Below are 17902 nucleotides of genomic sequence, written 5' to 3' on the forward strand. Positions count from 1 at the left end.
CCAACACTAACCATGGTGGGGTGACTGAATTTAATATACAGTTATACACCAACACTAACCATGGTGGGGGGAGTGAATTTAATATACAGTTATACACCAACACTAACCATGGTGGGGTGACTGAATTTAATATACAGTTATACACCAACACTAACCATGGTGGGGTGACTGAATTTAATATACAGTTATACACCAACACTAACCATGGTGGGGTGACTGAATTTAATATACAGTTATACACCAACACTAACCATGGTGGGGTGACTGATTTTAATATAGTTATATACCAACACTAACCATGGTGGGGTGACTGAATTTAATATACAGTTATACACCAACACTAACCATGGTGGGGGGAGTGAATTTTAATAACAGATGCATTGAAGTGAGGCACTGGTTGGCAGAAAACCAACCAACCGCTGTAAACATCACTCAGTATGATGCTATTGTCTAGTAGCAGCCTAACAGATCTGACAGGTGTACGACACAGCAGCATCACTGAGTCAGCCAACTCATTTTCATAAACAACCGCAAATTAATTGGTTTGAGTTCAATCAAAACGCTGATGTGCGTTTTGGTCGTTGAGTCAATTAGACCACGGACATTTCAAGCTTACCGGTATCTTTCTAAAAATGTGTTCCTGCTTTGTGATGTCATCCCCCTCCTTGTTGTTTGACATGACAAGCAGTACAGGGGCATGATGTCACAAACACACTGGTACCCAGACTGGAAACCAATTAACCCTAGTCCTGGTACCCAGACTGGAAACCAATTAACCCTAGTCCTGGACTGGAAACCAATTAACCCCTAGTCCTGGACTGGAAACCAATTAACCCTAGTCCTAGACTGGAAACCAATTAACCCTAGTCCTGGTACCCAGACTGGAAACCAATTACCCTAGTCCTGGACTGGAAACCAATTAACCCCTAGTCCTGGACTGGAAAGCATTTGTCTGGGAAACTTCCCGCTAGAACTAGCATTATAGAACTGATTATGTTGTCAGCTAACAACATCCCACAGAGCGGAGGTTGAGAAACACTGAAGCTTCTTCAGATGTGTTTTATTAATGCAACACCCAGGCTGTTAATCTGCAGTGGAAATGTCCTACCCTCACAGGAGGCTTCTGAGGCTGTGTTGGACCTGATTAGAATGAGGTTTTTACAGAAAAGCAGGTTGATTTTATTTAGTTAATTTCTTTGTTGGTAGTTTGTATGATATTTTATTTTTACCCAAATGTTTTACTTTTTTGGGATCCGTATTATCCACCCGCACAGTAGATGGCGGAATGCACATTTAATTGTTGCGAACGCCAGTATACCATAGAAGAAGACAGAGGAGCAGCGTCATCAACAGCTGATCATTCATGGGTTTTCATTCAGGTGAGAGAGAGTTGTTGGAGTTTCTCCTCCGTGTGTTTAAACTTTCATGTACTCTTTTCAAGATGCCGATGACTCGGTAGAGAATATGCATCTCAGGTAAGCTGCATATTACTGAAATGTCTGCCATGCATGGTACAATGACTCACATTTGCGGCAGTAAAACGATGCAGGCGAGCGTTAGTTTGCCAACTGGCCAGTTTGGTGTTTTTTTTGTTATCACCTGGTTTACCACGTGTCATGTTGGTGTTAGCTAGTAGGCTAGCTCCCCAGTTATTAGTGACTGCACCATCACTCTCAACGAATCAGCCTTTGAAGAAGGAACGTACCAGATTCTGAGTAGCATTTGGCCCCTGATTCGACTGTCGTTGCTGCGCTAATGACACCCTATTCTCAATAATGCACTACTTATTAACGTTGATCTGGTCAGAAGTAGTAATGTCAAACGGTATTGGAAATCAGGTTCCATTTACGACGCTACCGATATCGGGTTGTATATGCCTGCACGTTGTCTGTGCCCAATGTTTGTACCATGTTTTGTACTGCTGCCATGTGGTGTTGCTACCATGCTCTTGTTTTAGGTCTCTCTTTATGTAGTGGTGTGGCCAGTGTTGCCAACTAATTTTCAGGGTAAGTTGCTAGAGGCAGGTTCATGTGACGCAGAATACACAACCTTAATGAAATTGATTTGACATTTGTTCAGGTACAGACTCCCACTCTTTCCTGTACTAATTGGCTGTACAATTTTGATTGAGACATGTTGATTGATGTTAGTTCTGTTCAAGATCAAACATTCGTGACCAACTATATTCATTGGGTTTGTCTCGTCGAACCCGTACTACTGATGCTGCAGTCAGCCAACAATGCTGCTTATGCACGAGCTGAACGCCTGCTGGTGACGTCACTCACAATGCACTTCAGCAGCCAGGCGCGTGTGTTGTGACTGAGAGAATCGTTTTTGTGACATTTAGAGGGAAAATGTGTGCATTTTAGCTTTGAGTCACTTTTCAAAAGTTGCTAAAAGTTTCAAATACATTTTAAAAAGTAGCTAAATGTGTTGCTAGGTGATGATTGGGGGAAAAAAGTTGCTAAATCTAGCAACAAAATTGCTTGGTTGTTATCACTGGGTGTGTGTGGTGTCAATGAGCTGTATTATCAATACCATTTGTAAAGCGCAATTTCTCCCCTTTCCAACAAAATGATGAGCGCTTCACGATGCCCATCTCTGCTTGATTCAAGAAGGCAATGAGCTCCGTCGGGTCTTTTTAAAAATAGCAGGTGGGGAAGCTAAACCGGCTGCGCCATCGTGCATACATGTATTTTGTCCCTCCACACCAAACGTGATCACTACACGCAGATTAAAATATCAAAACAAACTGAACCAATTACATTAATTTGGGGACAGGTCGAAAAGCATGAAACATGTAGGACAATTTAGCTAGCTAGCTTGCACTTGCTAGCTAATTTGTTCTTTTTTAACTAGCTTGCTGTTGCTAACCCATTTGTCCTGGGATATAAACATTGAGTTGTTGTTGTACCTGAAATGCACAAGGTCCTCTACTCCGACAATTAATCCACACAAAACGGTCAACTGAATTGTTTCAAGTCACCTCTCCTCCTTCCAGGGTTTTTCATATTTGAACTTATATGGTGATTGGCATCTAAACTTCCATAATATTACCACGACAACCAGCAACACAGCTTGTCATTCAATCACCCACGTGGGTTTAACCAATGAGGAGATGGCACGTAGGTACCTGCTTCTATAAACCAATGAGGAAATGGGAGAGGCGGGACTTGCAGCGTGTCTGGGTCAGAAATAGGAATGACATCTATTTGAGCCCTTGGCAACGCAGAAGCTCATTGACGTGCGTGAGCAGTGTGGGTACAATAATTGAATAACAGACTCCAAAATGTATTTTGCAACACGCGGTGTAGTCAGGGTATGATGGTGAGGAGAGATGTCATGTGGGGGAACTTGTTTTTTTCGACCTGTCCAACTTTTATCATCTTATCGCCTTTAAAATGTAATTAAATCCCTATAAAGAGTTTAAATAATGTGTCATTACATGCCTATTTGAAGGTTTGTCGAATTTGAATCAGTTTTTTTACGGCGGTGCTAAAGTGATCTTCAGAAGTAAACAGCGTCTTTTGAGAGTCATGCTAGCTTGCAGTGATGATGCAAAAAAAGACTAGGTATCCCCCCCTTATCCTGCCCCTTTCTTGTTTTTAAATGGTGAGGGTTGAGAGAGGCTGTAAGACAGAATGAGTTGCTTTTTGCGTGCTGTACGTTACGCCATGACACGTCACGATGTAACATACATCGTCTGAGGGGGGTCAATTCCCCCCCCCATATTTTCTCCAATACTATAGAGCCAGTACCATGTCAATCAACTCTTGAATAGAAACTTAGTTCACAACCCAGATTGTGATGTCAACACAGTCACATTCGTTTTCTTTGCAGCCTCGTTTGAATGTCGCGGTTGCGCACGTTTGTACGTAATGAGGTTAGCGTTCGTTACACGGTATTGGAAATAAGGTTCCGTTAGCGACGGTACCAATATCGGGTTCTATATGCCCGCACGTTGCCTGTTCATAAATGGACCTCTGTAATTTTCCTCCTGGCTGTGTCCTGCTTCTCAGCCCTTCACCTTAAAGGGATACTTCAGGATTTTGGCAGAGGCCTTAATCTACTTCCCAAATCAGTGGATACAATTTATGTGTCCGTTTATGAGAGAAGTTAAAGGTAGTTTCATAAGCGAATATTAACGAGCATTAGCGCAGCTATGAAGTATGTGGTTGTCAGCTAGCATGCTAGAACATACCTACCTATAGACTTCCAGTCATTATGCTAGCTTTAGTTAGCATTGGCTTGCAAAACTACATTTAACTTACCTCATACTGGACTCTGACATAAGGTCCTCTGCCCAAAATCCCTAAGTATGTCTTTGTGTGCACTTGGCAAATGGTCATGGATTTACAACTAAATTGGGAAGTGCCCTTTGAGGTGGACGTTCAGCATGTGGTAACTGACTCATAAGTGACTGTCTGTAAATGATGATCCTCAAAGACAAGAATATGTTGGATAAATATATATATTTTTTTGTGACGGTGATCTTTGATCTGGTGGGCTCTATTTAAGAACCTTCTATCCTCTCATAGAAGCCAAACTATAACTAACGTTATTTTATGATTCTCTCCTATAGAATACCTGATTCCAGACCACGAGACTGATGCGCTTTGTGAAAATCCAGGTTGGTGAAATGTTAAGACACTGACATCATTTGAAATAGTACCCCACTTCCCTCTATAGTGCACTATCTTAGACCAGGACCCATGTACTATAAAGGGAATAGGGGGTGACTTGGGATGTAGACACTTTCACCTTTTGGCTGGCCAACTGTACAAGATGGCTTCTTGGAATGACTGTTTAGTTTCTATGGCTACCGTGACATGCTACAGTCCCAATGATGACAATCTTAGCTCCCTTTGAACCGATGTGAAACGACATTAACTACTGAGTGACTGTATATAGTGCTGCAGTTAGTCATCGATTCCTCAATCATCACGCTAATAAAATGTTTGCCTTTCGTTCTTCAGGGTTTGGGTGCTGTGGTCAGTGGAATTGCAGTGTGGACTCCAACATACTTGTAAGTTGTGGTTCTGAAACTGTCCCACGTGGTACTTTATAGTGCACTATTTTGACCAGAGCTTTAAGGGCCCTAGTCAGTTGTAGTGCACTAGAAAGGGAGGTTTTTCCCAGAATAACAATCGTTCTCTGCAACATGATAAACCTTCTTAGAATCTCATTTGTCTGAATTCCTGTTGATGTTAAATGACCTGACACCCTGCTGAGTAAAGAACCTTCACTTGACTTTCTTGTTGCAGGCTAGTTACGTGTCCTCTTATTTTATTTTTCACAGTTGACTGTCCTGAAACAAGATGGCTGTTCTGGGCTGCTTTTAAACCTCTACAGGATCAGTGTCCTGAAACCTGGACAGCTGCTGCTCAGTATGCGACTAGAAAGGCTTTCGAAACAACAGCCAACTTTTCCGGGACATCGACATGTCTTATATCGTCAGAAAGCTTAAATGTTTGTTCATCTAACTGCAGTGTCTAATTTTACAGTAGCTATTACAGCGGGACAAAATACCATGCTATTGTTTGGGGATAGCGCACAACAACAAAACACTTATAAATGCAACTTGTTTTGATACATTCCCCTCTGACATATTGGCTATACAACATGTCAATTAGCCTAATGAAGGTAAGCCGTCGTTAGGCACCAATGAGACCAGCGGTGTTCACTTGATTGACAGAGTCTTGGTCCATGGACCACCTATCATTTTGAAAGCGGTCTAGCTAGATAGCCAATGAACTGGGCTTTCCAGCGGAATGTGAACGCCTTTTGTACTGCAACAGTGTTCATTCTCTGGTGAAAGCAAACAGGACTCACGGTAGTTAATGATACTCAGTGGTTCGTTCTCTTCTACAAACTTTCCTCAAAACTAAACTAAAAAAGAACATGGCTACTACTAGTGGGAAAGCTACATCGAAGTCCAAGTTTACAAATTTGGATGAGAACATTGTGGAAGTTGACTGGGAGAGTGACACAGAACTAATGGATGAGGACTCCACGAGTGAGTCCAGTTGTGATTCCAGTGAGGAAGAAATGTTTTTGGAAGGAGAGGATCCCCTTTTGGATCGGTGAGTAAAATAGGTTTTCCCGTCTCATGCTAATGCAGCTGTTTAAATGGTTGCATATTCATTTGAGATATTTCTATATAGATCTGAGGCATACAATGTATTAGCATAGCCTACGTGTATTTTCTGCTGGCTATGACATGCTATTGTTTTTCAATGTCTTATTGCCTATTGGTCCACATGTTTCATTAGTGATTGTGTTGTGCATTTGATGTGTTGATTCAGTGCTCACTCCCTGATAAAATAAAGGTTAAATAAAATAAGTCATAGGAAACTTGAGTTCTAAACATGTTTATTTATTTTTTCATCCTCAATAGAGGTAGAGACTCCGATGACCTCTGGGAGCCATCTCCAAAGATACCACATTCAAGTCCATCCCACACTCGTTCAAACGTAGGAACGGGTTCCTCCAGTCTGACCCCTGCTGCTGTCTCTGGCTCCACACCCACCCCCACCCGGCCATCTAGAGGTGTTATGAGTCCAGACCAGAAGCGGAGGAGGGCTGGTGTACCAGCGGCAACTACAACCGAGGGAGAGGACCGTTGGCGCACTGTGCTAGAGGATGATGTGGAGCCACGTCGACCAATATTTCGACCTAAAAGGCAGCCGGGACCTCAGCTGGACATGACTGGAAAGTACAGCCCCCTTCATCTTTTCCAGATGTTTTTCTCCTTGTCAGTTCTTGATTCGCTTGTGTCTAACACCAACAAGTATGGGGCTAAGAAGCAAGCAGGAAAGAAAGAGGCCTGGAAGCCCATTTCCATCCAAGACCTGTACTGTTACATCTCACTGGTCATTTATATGGGGCTAGTTAAGTTGAAAACACTGAAGGACTACTGGAGAAGCTCAAGACTCTACCAACTGCCTTTCCCCACCACTATCATGTCTTGTAAGAGGTTTCTGACTGTCTCGCGAGCGCTTCATATCAGTGACCCACAAGCTGACGACAACAATGACAGGAAGAAGGGCACAGCAGGCTTTGATAGGCTCTTCAAAATCAACCCTCTCTACTCCAGCATTGTTGAGGCCTGCAAGACCCATTTTCAGCCTTCCCAGAACCTGTCCATAGATGAGAGGATGGTAGCCTCAAAGGCCAGAATTGGCATCAAACAATATATGCCTAACAAGCCAACAAGATGGGGTTACAAACTGTTTGTTTTGGCAGATTCTGCGTGTGCCTACACTTGGAATTTCTTTGTTTATGAGGGGAAGTCTATCTCAGCCACCGGTATGGGACTTGGTTATGATTCCGTTATGAAATTATTGGATTTTCCACTGCTGGGGAAGGGCTATAAACTATTCGTGGATAACTTTTACACAAGCCCGACTCTGTTTATAGACCTGAGGAAGCTGAATGTATGGTCTTGTGGCACCATTCGTCCCAACGGAGTGGGTTTTCCCAAAACAAAAGTAAACGACATGCCTAAGAGGGCAGAAAGGGGGACCATACGATGGATTCGGAAAGATGACCTGCTCTTTGTAAAGTGGATGGATGCCAGAGAGGTGATCATGTGCTCCAGTATCCACAAATCGTACAGCGGCGATCACATCCGCAGGCGTGCGAAGGACGCTAATGAGACATGGACCAAGAAAGATGTCCCCGTTCCAGCTGCTGTTAAGGATTACAACAAGAGCATGGGAGGTGTGGACCTGTCAGACGCGCTGATAGGCTACTATAATGTTCTCCACAAGACAATGAAGTGGTACAAGACATTGTTCTATCACTTCATCGACATTGCTGTGGTGAATGCATTCATCCTCCACAAGGAAATGGCTAAGAGCTGTGGAAAGACCCCCATGACACAGCTAGCCTTCAGAGAGCTGCTCATCCAGGAGCTTGCTGACTATGGCACAAAGACCACTGCAGCACCTTCTGTCCCCTCTACCTCTGTCCCCTCTTCTCCTGCCTCCAGTAATGTTCACCTGCCAAAATACATCAGTGCAGACCTGAATGTGCCTCAGGGCCAAAAGGGCACAGTAGGGAGGCGTCGTTGTACTGTGTGCCACAGGAAATCTCCCATCACCTGCACTACTTGTGCTGTAACCCTCTGCTTTACAACAGAGAGAAACTGCTATGGGCTTTGGCATCAGCAGCTCAATCTGGTGTAGAGAACTGTGGGTGTTCTAAATACTCTAATTGTAAGTAGTTATTTTTTTTCTCCCTTTGTTTGTGGTGTGAACACTTCTGACATTAGATCAGTGTTGGCTGCTAACTTGGCCGTTTTTATCTTAAATCGTTCACTTCTGTGTTTTGGGAGGCATTGGATCGGCGTTCTCGTTGCGTCTCCTGTTTAGTAACTTTTATGTAGGGATGCTAATGATCCATTACGTTTGACATTCCTGGGAGTGTGTAAACGTTATTGTTAAAGCATTTTTAGTATGTCCTCTATACGTATGTACTTTAAAATGGACCAATTTGGTCAAACTCGTGAGGGACACCTGGGGAAACTGCATAACAAATATTATGTAGCTCTCTCATTCTTGAATGTAAACTTTGCACACACATTGTTACCCTTTTGCGGACAACAAGAAATGGTTTTCTATGTATTTTCTTATTTGATTTGATCTTTTACTATGGTGTTATATTCTCCTGCATTATTCTCACCCCTCCACAAACTTCAAAGTGTTTTTAATTTCAAATTGTGTCACGACTCCCGCATGTCCTGAGCTACAGGCAGTTAGATTTGGGTGTCATTTTAGGTGGAAATTGAGATGGATCCTTACCTAATGCAGGTATGGATCCCTCCAGTCTAAATGGATGTTCTAACACCAGTCTTTCATTTGTCCTTAAAGGGGTAGTTCATTGATTTTTTTTGAAATATGTTTTTATTGGTATGTACAGAATGTTTCTATACAAGCTTTCTTACTTGGCAGGTTCAGCTGTTTACAGTTTTCAGTTTGATATTGACACAGCATTGTTAACTTTTACTTGTTTAGCTGAACATGACACGTTTTAGCTCTCCCAACCTTCTGCTGAACATGACACGTTTTAGCTCTCCCAACCTTCTGCTGAACATGACATGTTTTAGCTCTCCCAACCTTCTGCTGAACATGACACGTTTTAGCTCTCCCAACCTTCTGCTGAACATGACACGTTTGAGCTCTCCCAGCCTTCTGCTGAACATGACACGTTTGAGCTCTCCCAACCTTCTGCTGAACATGATGAATATTCTCTTTGGAATCTCGTTCGTCTGAACTCCTGTTGAGAAAAGGAATAGCTGACTTCAGCAGAGGGCTACGTAACCTGTCATAAAGGCTACATATGTTATGTCTAACCCCCCCCTCCTTGTGCCCTCCTCGTATCTGGTCCCCACCAAGACCTTATCTTGAAGCTTTTGTCTTGGGTTTCCTCTATGTGGCTGAACAGGAAGCCGTGATGCCAACTAGACTGGTGAGTTTTGGTTAATGAGTACGTTCGGTAATTGTCATGGGAAATGAATCTCTAGTCATTGTTTCTTAACCAGAGCCTCTGCCTTAGCCACAAGCTATAACCAGTCTAGTGCTATAACTCACTGCAAACGAGAGGGAACAGTTGATGTTTGGTAGTCGTGGTGACTCTGGCTCTTATTGATGACACACGCACCGTCGACGACAGAACCTGCAAAGGTGGACCCACTGGCGTTGCCAGGGCAACAACGGGACAGCTGGTTGGGGTTACCAACTGTCTGATGGGGACCGGAGACTCACACAAAATGGCTGTTGGCTTTGCATTGTTGATCCAAAATGGCTGTTGGCTTTGCATTGTTGATCAAAAATGGCTGTTGGCTTTGCATTGTTGATCCAAAATGGCTGTTGGCTTTGCATTGTTGATCCAAAATGGCTGCCATTTGGTTTAATATGAAGAAGTATGAAACGCCAGTAGCAGCACAAATCACTGGGGTGGATGGGCCACTCAGGATGTCGTCAGTTAATTTATATTGTCTTGCGTTACCATCAATCGTTTAAGCAGGATTGAAGTTAGAATACGGTCTTCCAAATAAACTACATTCTTGTCTTGATGTACGGGGCCCTTGTCAACACTTTCCCCGTATTTAGTCTCTCGGGTGATTTGTGCTGGTCTAGGATCAGTGGTCTTTTAGTTAGTCGTGTTCCCTCCCCAGCTGATTGGTTACCCCTCTGATCTATCAGACAATAAAGCCATCTTTAATGTAGTGCTGTTCAGCATGTTTATTTAGACTCCTCTCCTTCAGGTCCTGATGGTGGTACCAGACAAGTCACTAGAAGATGCCTGTTACTGAACTACCTCAAGGTGTGTGTGATCGACTTGACTTCTGTCCTCTATAATGTAGAAGTGATGATTTACGGTTACCGCCCCAGTCTGATGTTAAGCTGACTGATTGGTTACTGAACTGATCTATGCAGTGTTTCACAATCCTGGTTCTTGGGACCGAGATGTAAGGCTTCGTTTAGATTTACAGCTCAATTCTGATCTTTCACTAATTAGTCTTGAATAATCAGTCCCTAATGTTGTTGGTGAAACTCTGTTGTTTCTGAAATACTCTGGGATATACCACCTAAGCCTAGTTCTTGGGGGGGAAACACTTGTTGACAGTTTTGGGTCCCCAGGATTAGAATTCACTGCTATAGACTGATCTCATGTCTGACTACAATGTCACTTCATGCTTTCCTACTTTCTCCCTCTAGGTTTCTGCCCCTCTGGTTGAGGTCCTGGTGTCTGCAGGGTTTGGAAAGGTGTGTGACTTTAGACGGAATCTTAACGCTCCTTCCACATGAAGCATTCTGGAATGTTGTAAATGATGAATTTCCTTCCTCCAGTCTGGTGGCAGTCCTGTCCTGTGTTCTGGGGCTGGATCAAGGTCTGGCCTCCCATCGGTCCTCCTGTGGGTTGGGCAGACACTGACAAGCCTGCTCTTGTCGAGGGGGCAGGGGTAAGGTGGGCTGCCTGCCTGGAGGGAGGGTGTCTGGGTGGGGGCTTGACCCCAGACCCTGGAACGCAGCTCGATGGCTACAATGACTGAACTAGTGTTCTGATCTGGTTTCAGAATGTTCTGGATGTAGTCTAGTAATCTAAAATGGGGATTGTTTGTTTTTAAAACTGTTCTGTTTCTTTAGATCTGGTTGGCTGCTGAAGTGTTGCTGTGCTGGTGGAGTGTGAAGGTGTGTAGTGTTATTATAATACACTGAGTATAGAGGACATTAACACCTTCCTAATATTGAGTTTACCCTCCTGTTGGCCCTCCTGTTGTCTACAAGGGGTCTAAGCGTTCCACAGGGATGTTGGCCCGTGACACAACTGTGGGTCGGCATTGGACTCTAGTTAGCTGGATGTCCTTTTGGGTGGTGGACCAGTGTTGATACACATGAGAAACTGAGCTTGACAAACCCAGCAGTGTTTCAGTTGATACAAACTGGTGTGCCTGGCACCTGTCATACCTCATTCAAAGGATCGTAAGTCCTTTGTCTTGCCCATTCACCCTCTGAGTGGTACACAATCCTTGTATTGTGGTTTAAAAACCCTTTTAACCTGTCTGTTCATCTACACTGATTTAACCATCACTTCAATAAGGGCTCGCTTTCACCTGGTCAGGTTAATGTATTGACCACTCAGTGGATATGTGTTGTAATGGGAAAGGGGGCAGATCAATATTAGGAAGATGTTTATGTTCTGTTGAATGTTCCTCTTGGATCATCACACTGACCCATGCAATGTGTTCTACGCTACATACTCTGACGTGATGAGTCATCATTACCGCCCCAGTCTGATGTAAGGCTGACTGATTGGTTACTCTCTGATCAAGTCATCTCATACCTTGTGTATTAGTCCCTACAGTATCACCAGGGTTTAATTCTTACACTATTTTCCCCTCTAGCTCTCCTGTTTTACACCTGCAAGCCCTCGTACACTCCTGATTGGTCAGCAAGGAAGTGAGATGTCTCGTTGGAACTGGGGGGAAACCAGGCCAAGTCAATTCAACCCCAGGACTGTGTTTTGATGTATGAATAAATCTACATATTAATGCTTGTCTTGTTTCTTTCTTGGTGGTAGTAAATCAGACTTGTTGTATTTGGCCATTTTGAATTAACCATTTGGTGTTCTGAATTCAATACTGAACAATGTGACATTTCCTGTCATTTCACATCTTTATGTAGTTATTCTAGGTGGTTTGAAACATAGAAAGTTGACTGACTTCAATTATTTTACGGCTTTGATTTGTTTTTTTTAAAGGATGTTATAGTGTGTAGCATGTCCAGTCATGTAGTAGGTGTTTACCACTATGGGGTAGTAGGTGTTTACCACTATGGGGTAGTAGGTGTTTACCACTATGGGGTAGTAGGTGTTTACCACTATGGGGTAGTAGGTGTTTACCACTATGGGGTAGTAGGTGTTTACCACTATGGGGTAGTTTGTAGTAGGTGTTTACTGTTAACCTTGCATACTGTTTAATCCTGGACTTGTTCTGCATTACATCATGTGGTGCTGATTTAAAATAAATTTAAAAAAGTAGTTTTTATTTTTAGTGTAAATGGGCTTTTAGGAGATATTTTAGCAATAAGTCCTGGGGGGTGTGGTATATGGCCAATATATCACGGCTAAGGGCTGTTTATGTAAAATGTTCAGTGTAAATTATTAAAAGTAGTCATTGTGCATTGCGTTGTATGGCTTTTTAAACTTTGAAATCAATCATTTTTGATTGGAAAATCTGAGTCTCTTAAGTAATTAAGTAATTGTGGGCTGCCTATCCTTCAACCCTACAATGATTTTGAGGGGACTTTATCATGAATAATTGGGATGGAGGGACACTGCAATACCATACAGGAGAATTGGGATGGAGGGAGACTGCAATACCAAATAGGAGAATTGGGATGGAGGGTCACAATACCATACAGGAGAATTGGGATGGAGGGTCACTACAATACCATACAGGAGAATTGGGATGGAGGGTCACTACAATACCATACAGGAGAATTGGGATGGAGGGAGACTGCAATACCATACTTCATCTGCTGGAGAGGCGCTGTGAACATGGATACATGGCTTCTACTATCTTAGTTGGAGAAAGGCACAGGACTATAGCATTCCTTAATGTTTTTTTGATTTCCCAAGGACAACTCCTGTTAAAATATAACTTATACATGACATTTCCTTTTTGTTGTCCGGTATTACTGCCAGATATTTTTTACTTGTCTCAGACGTCCGATGTTGATGTGGTTTGTCTTCGTCTGTAATCTGACAACTGAAATTATTCGTAGGCCCAGTCATTCAGTGTGGTTTCAGAGGCTACAGGTCAGATTGTTAGCCTGCCTGTTCCCAGATCTGTTTATGCTGTCAGGTCAACGACTCCTTGCCTTGCCAAACAGGATAGCACAAACCGGTCCGGGACCAGGCTAACACATTGTAGCTAAAGATTTGTTCTACAGTATATATAGGCCTACGTCTAGCCATATACAATGTATAACTGTGGTGTATACTGTTAAATTAATTACTTCTCATGTTTCGGTGAGCATTCATTGCTTTTCATTATATAGTGGGAAAGGAGTGCTCATCTCAATATGATCTCCTGAATAAATTAAGGCTAAATACAATGGCATAACTTCTCCCTGTGGTATGTGTGTGTTGTTGTAAACCTGATGACCAATACAGGACATTTAATTTAAACACTTCCTACATATATCCAGTAGATGGTGGTAGAGACTCTATGCTTGTTCTGTTTAATCAATGGGAGCAGCAGGCATGCTGCACTACACAGTTCAGACAAAGACCCAACACAACACTATTGAGGACTATTTATTTAAAATATACATCTTGTAGTGTACAACAACATAGTGGACATGCACGAACATTAAACCCCCAAACTACTGCATCCATGTCAACATCTAAAAAAACAATACAAATATTAATATCTCTTATCTTTCATTAATCCCCTCAGAACTGTTCCCCCTCAAAAATGTTCCCCTCAGAACTGTTCCCCCTCAAAAATGTTCCCCTCAGAACTGTTCCCCCTCAAAAATGTTCCCCTCAGAACTGTTCCCCCTCAAAAATGTTCCCCCTCAGAACTGTTCCCCCTCAAAAATGTTCCCCTCAGAACTGTTCCCCCTCAAAAATGTTCCCCTCAGATTTGGTTCCCCTCAAAAAATGTTCCCGGTCCCAGAGATCCGTAGTTCTAATACCTGCGCATCCATGGAAACCGAGGCCACAACGAGCGGCCCCTGTTCCACAATGACACGGGCTTCTTTGCAGCATCAGACGCTTTCTGGTCCTTCTCTTCCTCTTTGGCTTCCAGACTGCTGGTGGTGGAGGGTAGGGCCTTGCTGGGAGAACATGCAGTCAGTCCCACATCGGCTCTCTCCTGTGGGTTCCTCAAGCACGGCGGTGGGGGTGGTACTCACAACAACCCCTTCTCTGGTACGGTTGGTGGGGGTCAGAGTAGTGGTGGTGATGTTGTCACTGTAGTCAGATAGAACAATGACTGTGGAGTTACCATGGACAGAGCTGCTTTCAGCAGAAGGTACCATGGAGATGCTGCTGCTGTTTCCCTGAACAATCCTACTAACTTCAGTTGGGACTTCAATGTCTGCTGTGCTGTTACCCTGGTTACCTGTCGTACTGACTTCAGCCGAGCCCCAATCATAGTCAGTGTTGTCAATGGTGGTGGTGGTGGGATGGTGACTGGCACTGGAGGTGGTGTTACCACAGCTACAGCTGCTACAGTTGTTCTCTCCGCTCCTATTCTCCTCCTCTTTCTCCAACCCAGAGCCTAGTACCTCTAGTTCAGCATCATCAGCAGATTGGAGGTGGTCACTGTCAGGTTCAAGAGGAGAGGAGGAGGATGAAGAGTGGGCAGATTTTTCACTGCTGGCTACATTCACATAGTTAGAGTAACTAGGTTCAGAGTCAATATAGTCAATGTAGTTCAGCACAACAGTTGACTTTGTGGTGCTTTCATTAGGATCCACAGACTCCAAGGAAGGATAGCCAATCATAGGAGCCGCAATAGGAAGCACTTCCTTGTTCTCATTCTCGCCACTCTGCTCCACGCTGGTACTAGTAAGCGCAGGTGATGTTGTTCCTTCGTCTCCGCTGGTAACAGTACTCTGGTAGTCATTGGTCGCTTCGATGGAATCTTCATATTCAGTGTAGCCAATGGCAGAAGAGGAAAGGGTAACGGCTTCCTGACTTTCATTGTGAGTTTCTTCTTTTATAAAGTACAATTTGTCGCTGAAGCCACTAATAGCAACTGAGGATGAGTAGTTGGCCTCAGCGCTAACATTATAGTGACCTGTTATCACAGAGCCATTAGCCTCAGCGCTAACATTATAGTGACCTGTTATCACAGAGCCATTAGCCTCAGCACTAACATTATAGTGACCTGTTATCACAGAGACATTAGCCTCAGCACTAACATTATAGTGACCTGTTATCACAGAGCCATTAGGATCAGCGCTAACATTATAGTCACCTGTTATCACAGAGCCATTAGGATCAGCGCTAACATTATAGTGACCTGTTATCACAGAGACATTAGCCTCAGCACTAACATTATAGTGACCTGTTATCACAGAGCCATTAGGATCAGCGCTAACATTATAGTCACCTGTTATCACATAAGCATGATTAATATCGTCGATCAGGGGGTCTGAGAGTGAAGCATCCTGAGTAGTATTAAGATAGCCACTGGCTTCTTCCTCCTCTTCTTCCCGCTCTAACTCCTCCTCCTCTTCCTGCTCTACCTCCTCCTCTTCTTCCCGCTCTTCCTTCTCCTCCAGGCCCAGCATCAAGTCTGTGTTCGGTTCAGCCTGCGCTGCCATCTCAGTAACTACTGCACTAGTATCTACTGTGACAGTAACGTTAGTGTTGTTACGATGTAAACTAAGACTAGTGTTGCCAAGGTCATCGGTAACCGAGACAGAATCTGTCCGATGAGTGTAGAAGTCAATGACGTCAGGGGCTGACATGGGATCAACGTTTAGATCAGCTAACGGATCACTTGTTTCCAGCACCACCATAGATCCATTCGGATGAGGATAGTCCTCCAAAGTTACAGAGAGATCTTCAGTGTGGCCACTAGCGTTGCTCTGGCTAATGTTGGTTCCATCAAGAGAGTTGTTTAGCTCAGAATAAGAAATAGCAGAAGAAGAGGAAAGTGTAACATCACTGCTGTTATTCCAACCACTAGCGGTCGCCATTTTAGTTTCGTTGTCTATCCGTTCAGTGTAGCCAATATTGTGAGCTGATGATGATGATTGACCATTGATAAGTTGACTGGCATTCCGGCTGGCATTGAATTTGAGACCACCACTTGGAGAAGTTGTGGATATTGAGTCAAAGTGGTCAGTATTGCTAATGGTTGAAAATCCAGATAGATCAATAATATCTTGATGGGATGGTGTGTTGTGCTGATCTTTGAATGCTGGTGTAGGATTGTGGTGAATTTGGTTCAGAAGATTTGATGGGGAAGGAGTGAGGACATCTTGGCTTGTTGAGAGGTCTCCCTGTGGCTCCAATGTGTAGGCAGCAGGGATGAGGGGTGCTGCTGGGAATGGGATGTACCTCAGTGACCCTACAGGAGAGGAGGGGAGAAACAATGACTGTACTGTAGTGGGCTGGTTTGGATGTGACTGAGAATCATAATCTTGAGAACCATTCTCTGACTAGGCAAGAATACAGAATATCTGGCTAAATTGTGGCTAAGTAGTGGCTAAGCATGGCTAAATTGTGGCTAAGCATGGCTACATGCTTAGCAACTACAACACGTTTTATTGAACCTTTATTTAACTAGGTAAGTCAGTTAAGAACAAATTCTTATTTACAATGACTGCCTACCAAAAGTCAAAAGGCATCCTGCGGGGACGGGGCTGGGATTAATAATTTAAAAAATATATATATATAAAAAAAAGAAACATCAATGACAATGATCTACATCTAATATAGTAGACAACGTTAACGTTACACCATTGACACACCATAGACTATTGTTTGTGAGTGTTGACACACGATATATTATCAGCTATATTGTGTTTGAGTGATTCTTTATAGAGCGGTGTTTGTGTAATATTTTATGGCCAGTTGAAGCATCATAATTTACACACAATTCAATTGCAATAATAACTGGTATTGTCTTCGAGCTAATCTGACAGCTCTCTTTTTCAAACAATCACAGCTAAAGTTACGCGTTCGTCCTTGCTAGCCTGAGAGTGACACTTGGCTAGCTATAGCTATCAAAGAACCATTAGCTATGCTAACTTTACATTAGCAAATGTTGCTAGCCAATTAATTATTAACCAAGTTATTTACCTTCATCAAATAGCAATAAGAGGACACAGAGTATCAAATGACGACGGCAACTCCTCATCGCTGGTTCAAATCAACAGAGATATTATTATTAGCAGAATTTGTAAAAAAATTAAATAATAATAATTATCAACTGAAACAGTTTAGCTACTGCATCATTTTCTCGAATGAAAATACTTTTTATTTGAATATACCAATGAGGTCAAAGAAATATAACATTGTGCATTTTTATTGGTTACTTCAAAAGATTCTAAATACTGTAGTAACAGTCGCTAGGCGCTGTCGACAAACGTTCTGTCTGTCGCGACATGGCTGGTACACTGGCGTCATTTACTTCCTTTGGCATCTTTGATAACTTCTAATTTGGTCGAAAATGAGTTAATGACACTTAGTCTAGTGTATTGTGTTTGGGAGAAAATGGGGGTTTCATATTAGCAGTAACTGCAAAAAGTTATTATGAAACTAAGGTAAATTGCAGTAATTTAACATACTGCTTTATAACTTGGTTTTAACCGGCCCTTGGCTGTAGTTAATGTATTGATACAATCAAACCTGTATGACACTGACTGAC

The 17902-nt window shown here is 43.0% G+C and overlaps 1 protein-coding gene and 3 non-coding genes across 4 annotated transcripts; all 4 read left to right on the top strand.

Moving 5' to 3' along the window:
- The first annotated feature begins 5313 nt into the window (after nucleotides 1–5313).
- On the top strand, nucleotides 5314–9074 carry LOC139415815 (piggyBac transposable element-derived protein 4-like). The gene is made up of 2 exons (XM_071163930.1): nucleotides 5314–6083; nucleotides 6398–9074. Exons 1-2 carry the CDS (start codon nucleotides 5902–5904, stop codon nucleotides 8187–8189), a joined length of 1974 nt encoding a protein of 657 aa, XP_071020031.1. The 5' UTR covers nucleotides 5314–5901; the 3' UTR covers nucleotides 8190–9074.
- Nucleotides 9075–9235: 161 nt separating this feature from the next.
- LOC139417676 (small nucleolar RNA SNORD30) lies at nucleotides 9236–9307 on the top strand. The gene has a single exon (XR_011635222.1). It is a non-coding gene; the product is annotated as a small nucleolar RNA SNORD30 (small nucleolar RNA).
- A 1057-nt stretch (nucleotides 9308–10364) lies between these two features.
- On the top strand, nucleotides 10365–10434 carry LOC139417694 (small nucleolar RNA SNORD31). Its single transcript, XR_011635240.1, has one exon. It is a non-coding gene; the product is annotated as a small nucleolar RNA SNORD31 (small nucleolar RNA).
- Nucleotides 10435–11766: 1332 nt separating this feature from the next.
- On the top strand, nucleotides 11767–11840 carry LOC139417692 (small nucleolar RNA SNORD31). The gene has a single exon (XR_011635238.1). It is a non-coding gene; the product is annotated as a small nucleolar RNA SNORD31 (small nucleolar RNA).
- Nucleotides 11841–17902: the final 6062 nt, after the last annotated feature.

The sequence above is a fragment of the Oncorhynchus clarkii genome, chromosome 9, assembly GCF_045791955.1.
Source record: "Oncorhynchus clarkii lewisi isolate Uvic-CL-2024 chromosome 9, UVic_Ocla_1.0, whole genome shotgun sequence".
In the NCBI taxonomy this organism is placed as follows: domain Eukaryota; kingdom Metazoa; phylum Chordata; class Actinopteri; order Salmoniformes; family Salmonidae; genus Oncorhynchus; species Oncorhynchus clarkii.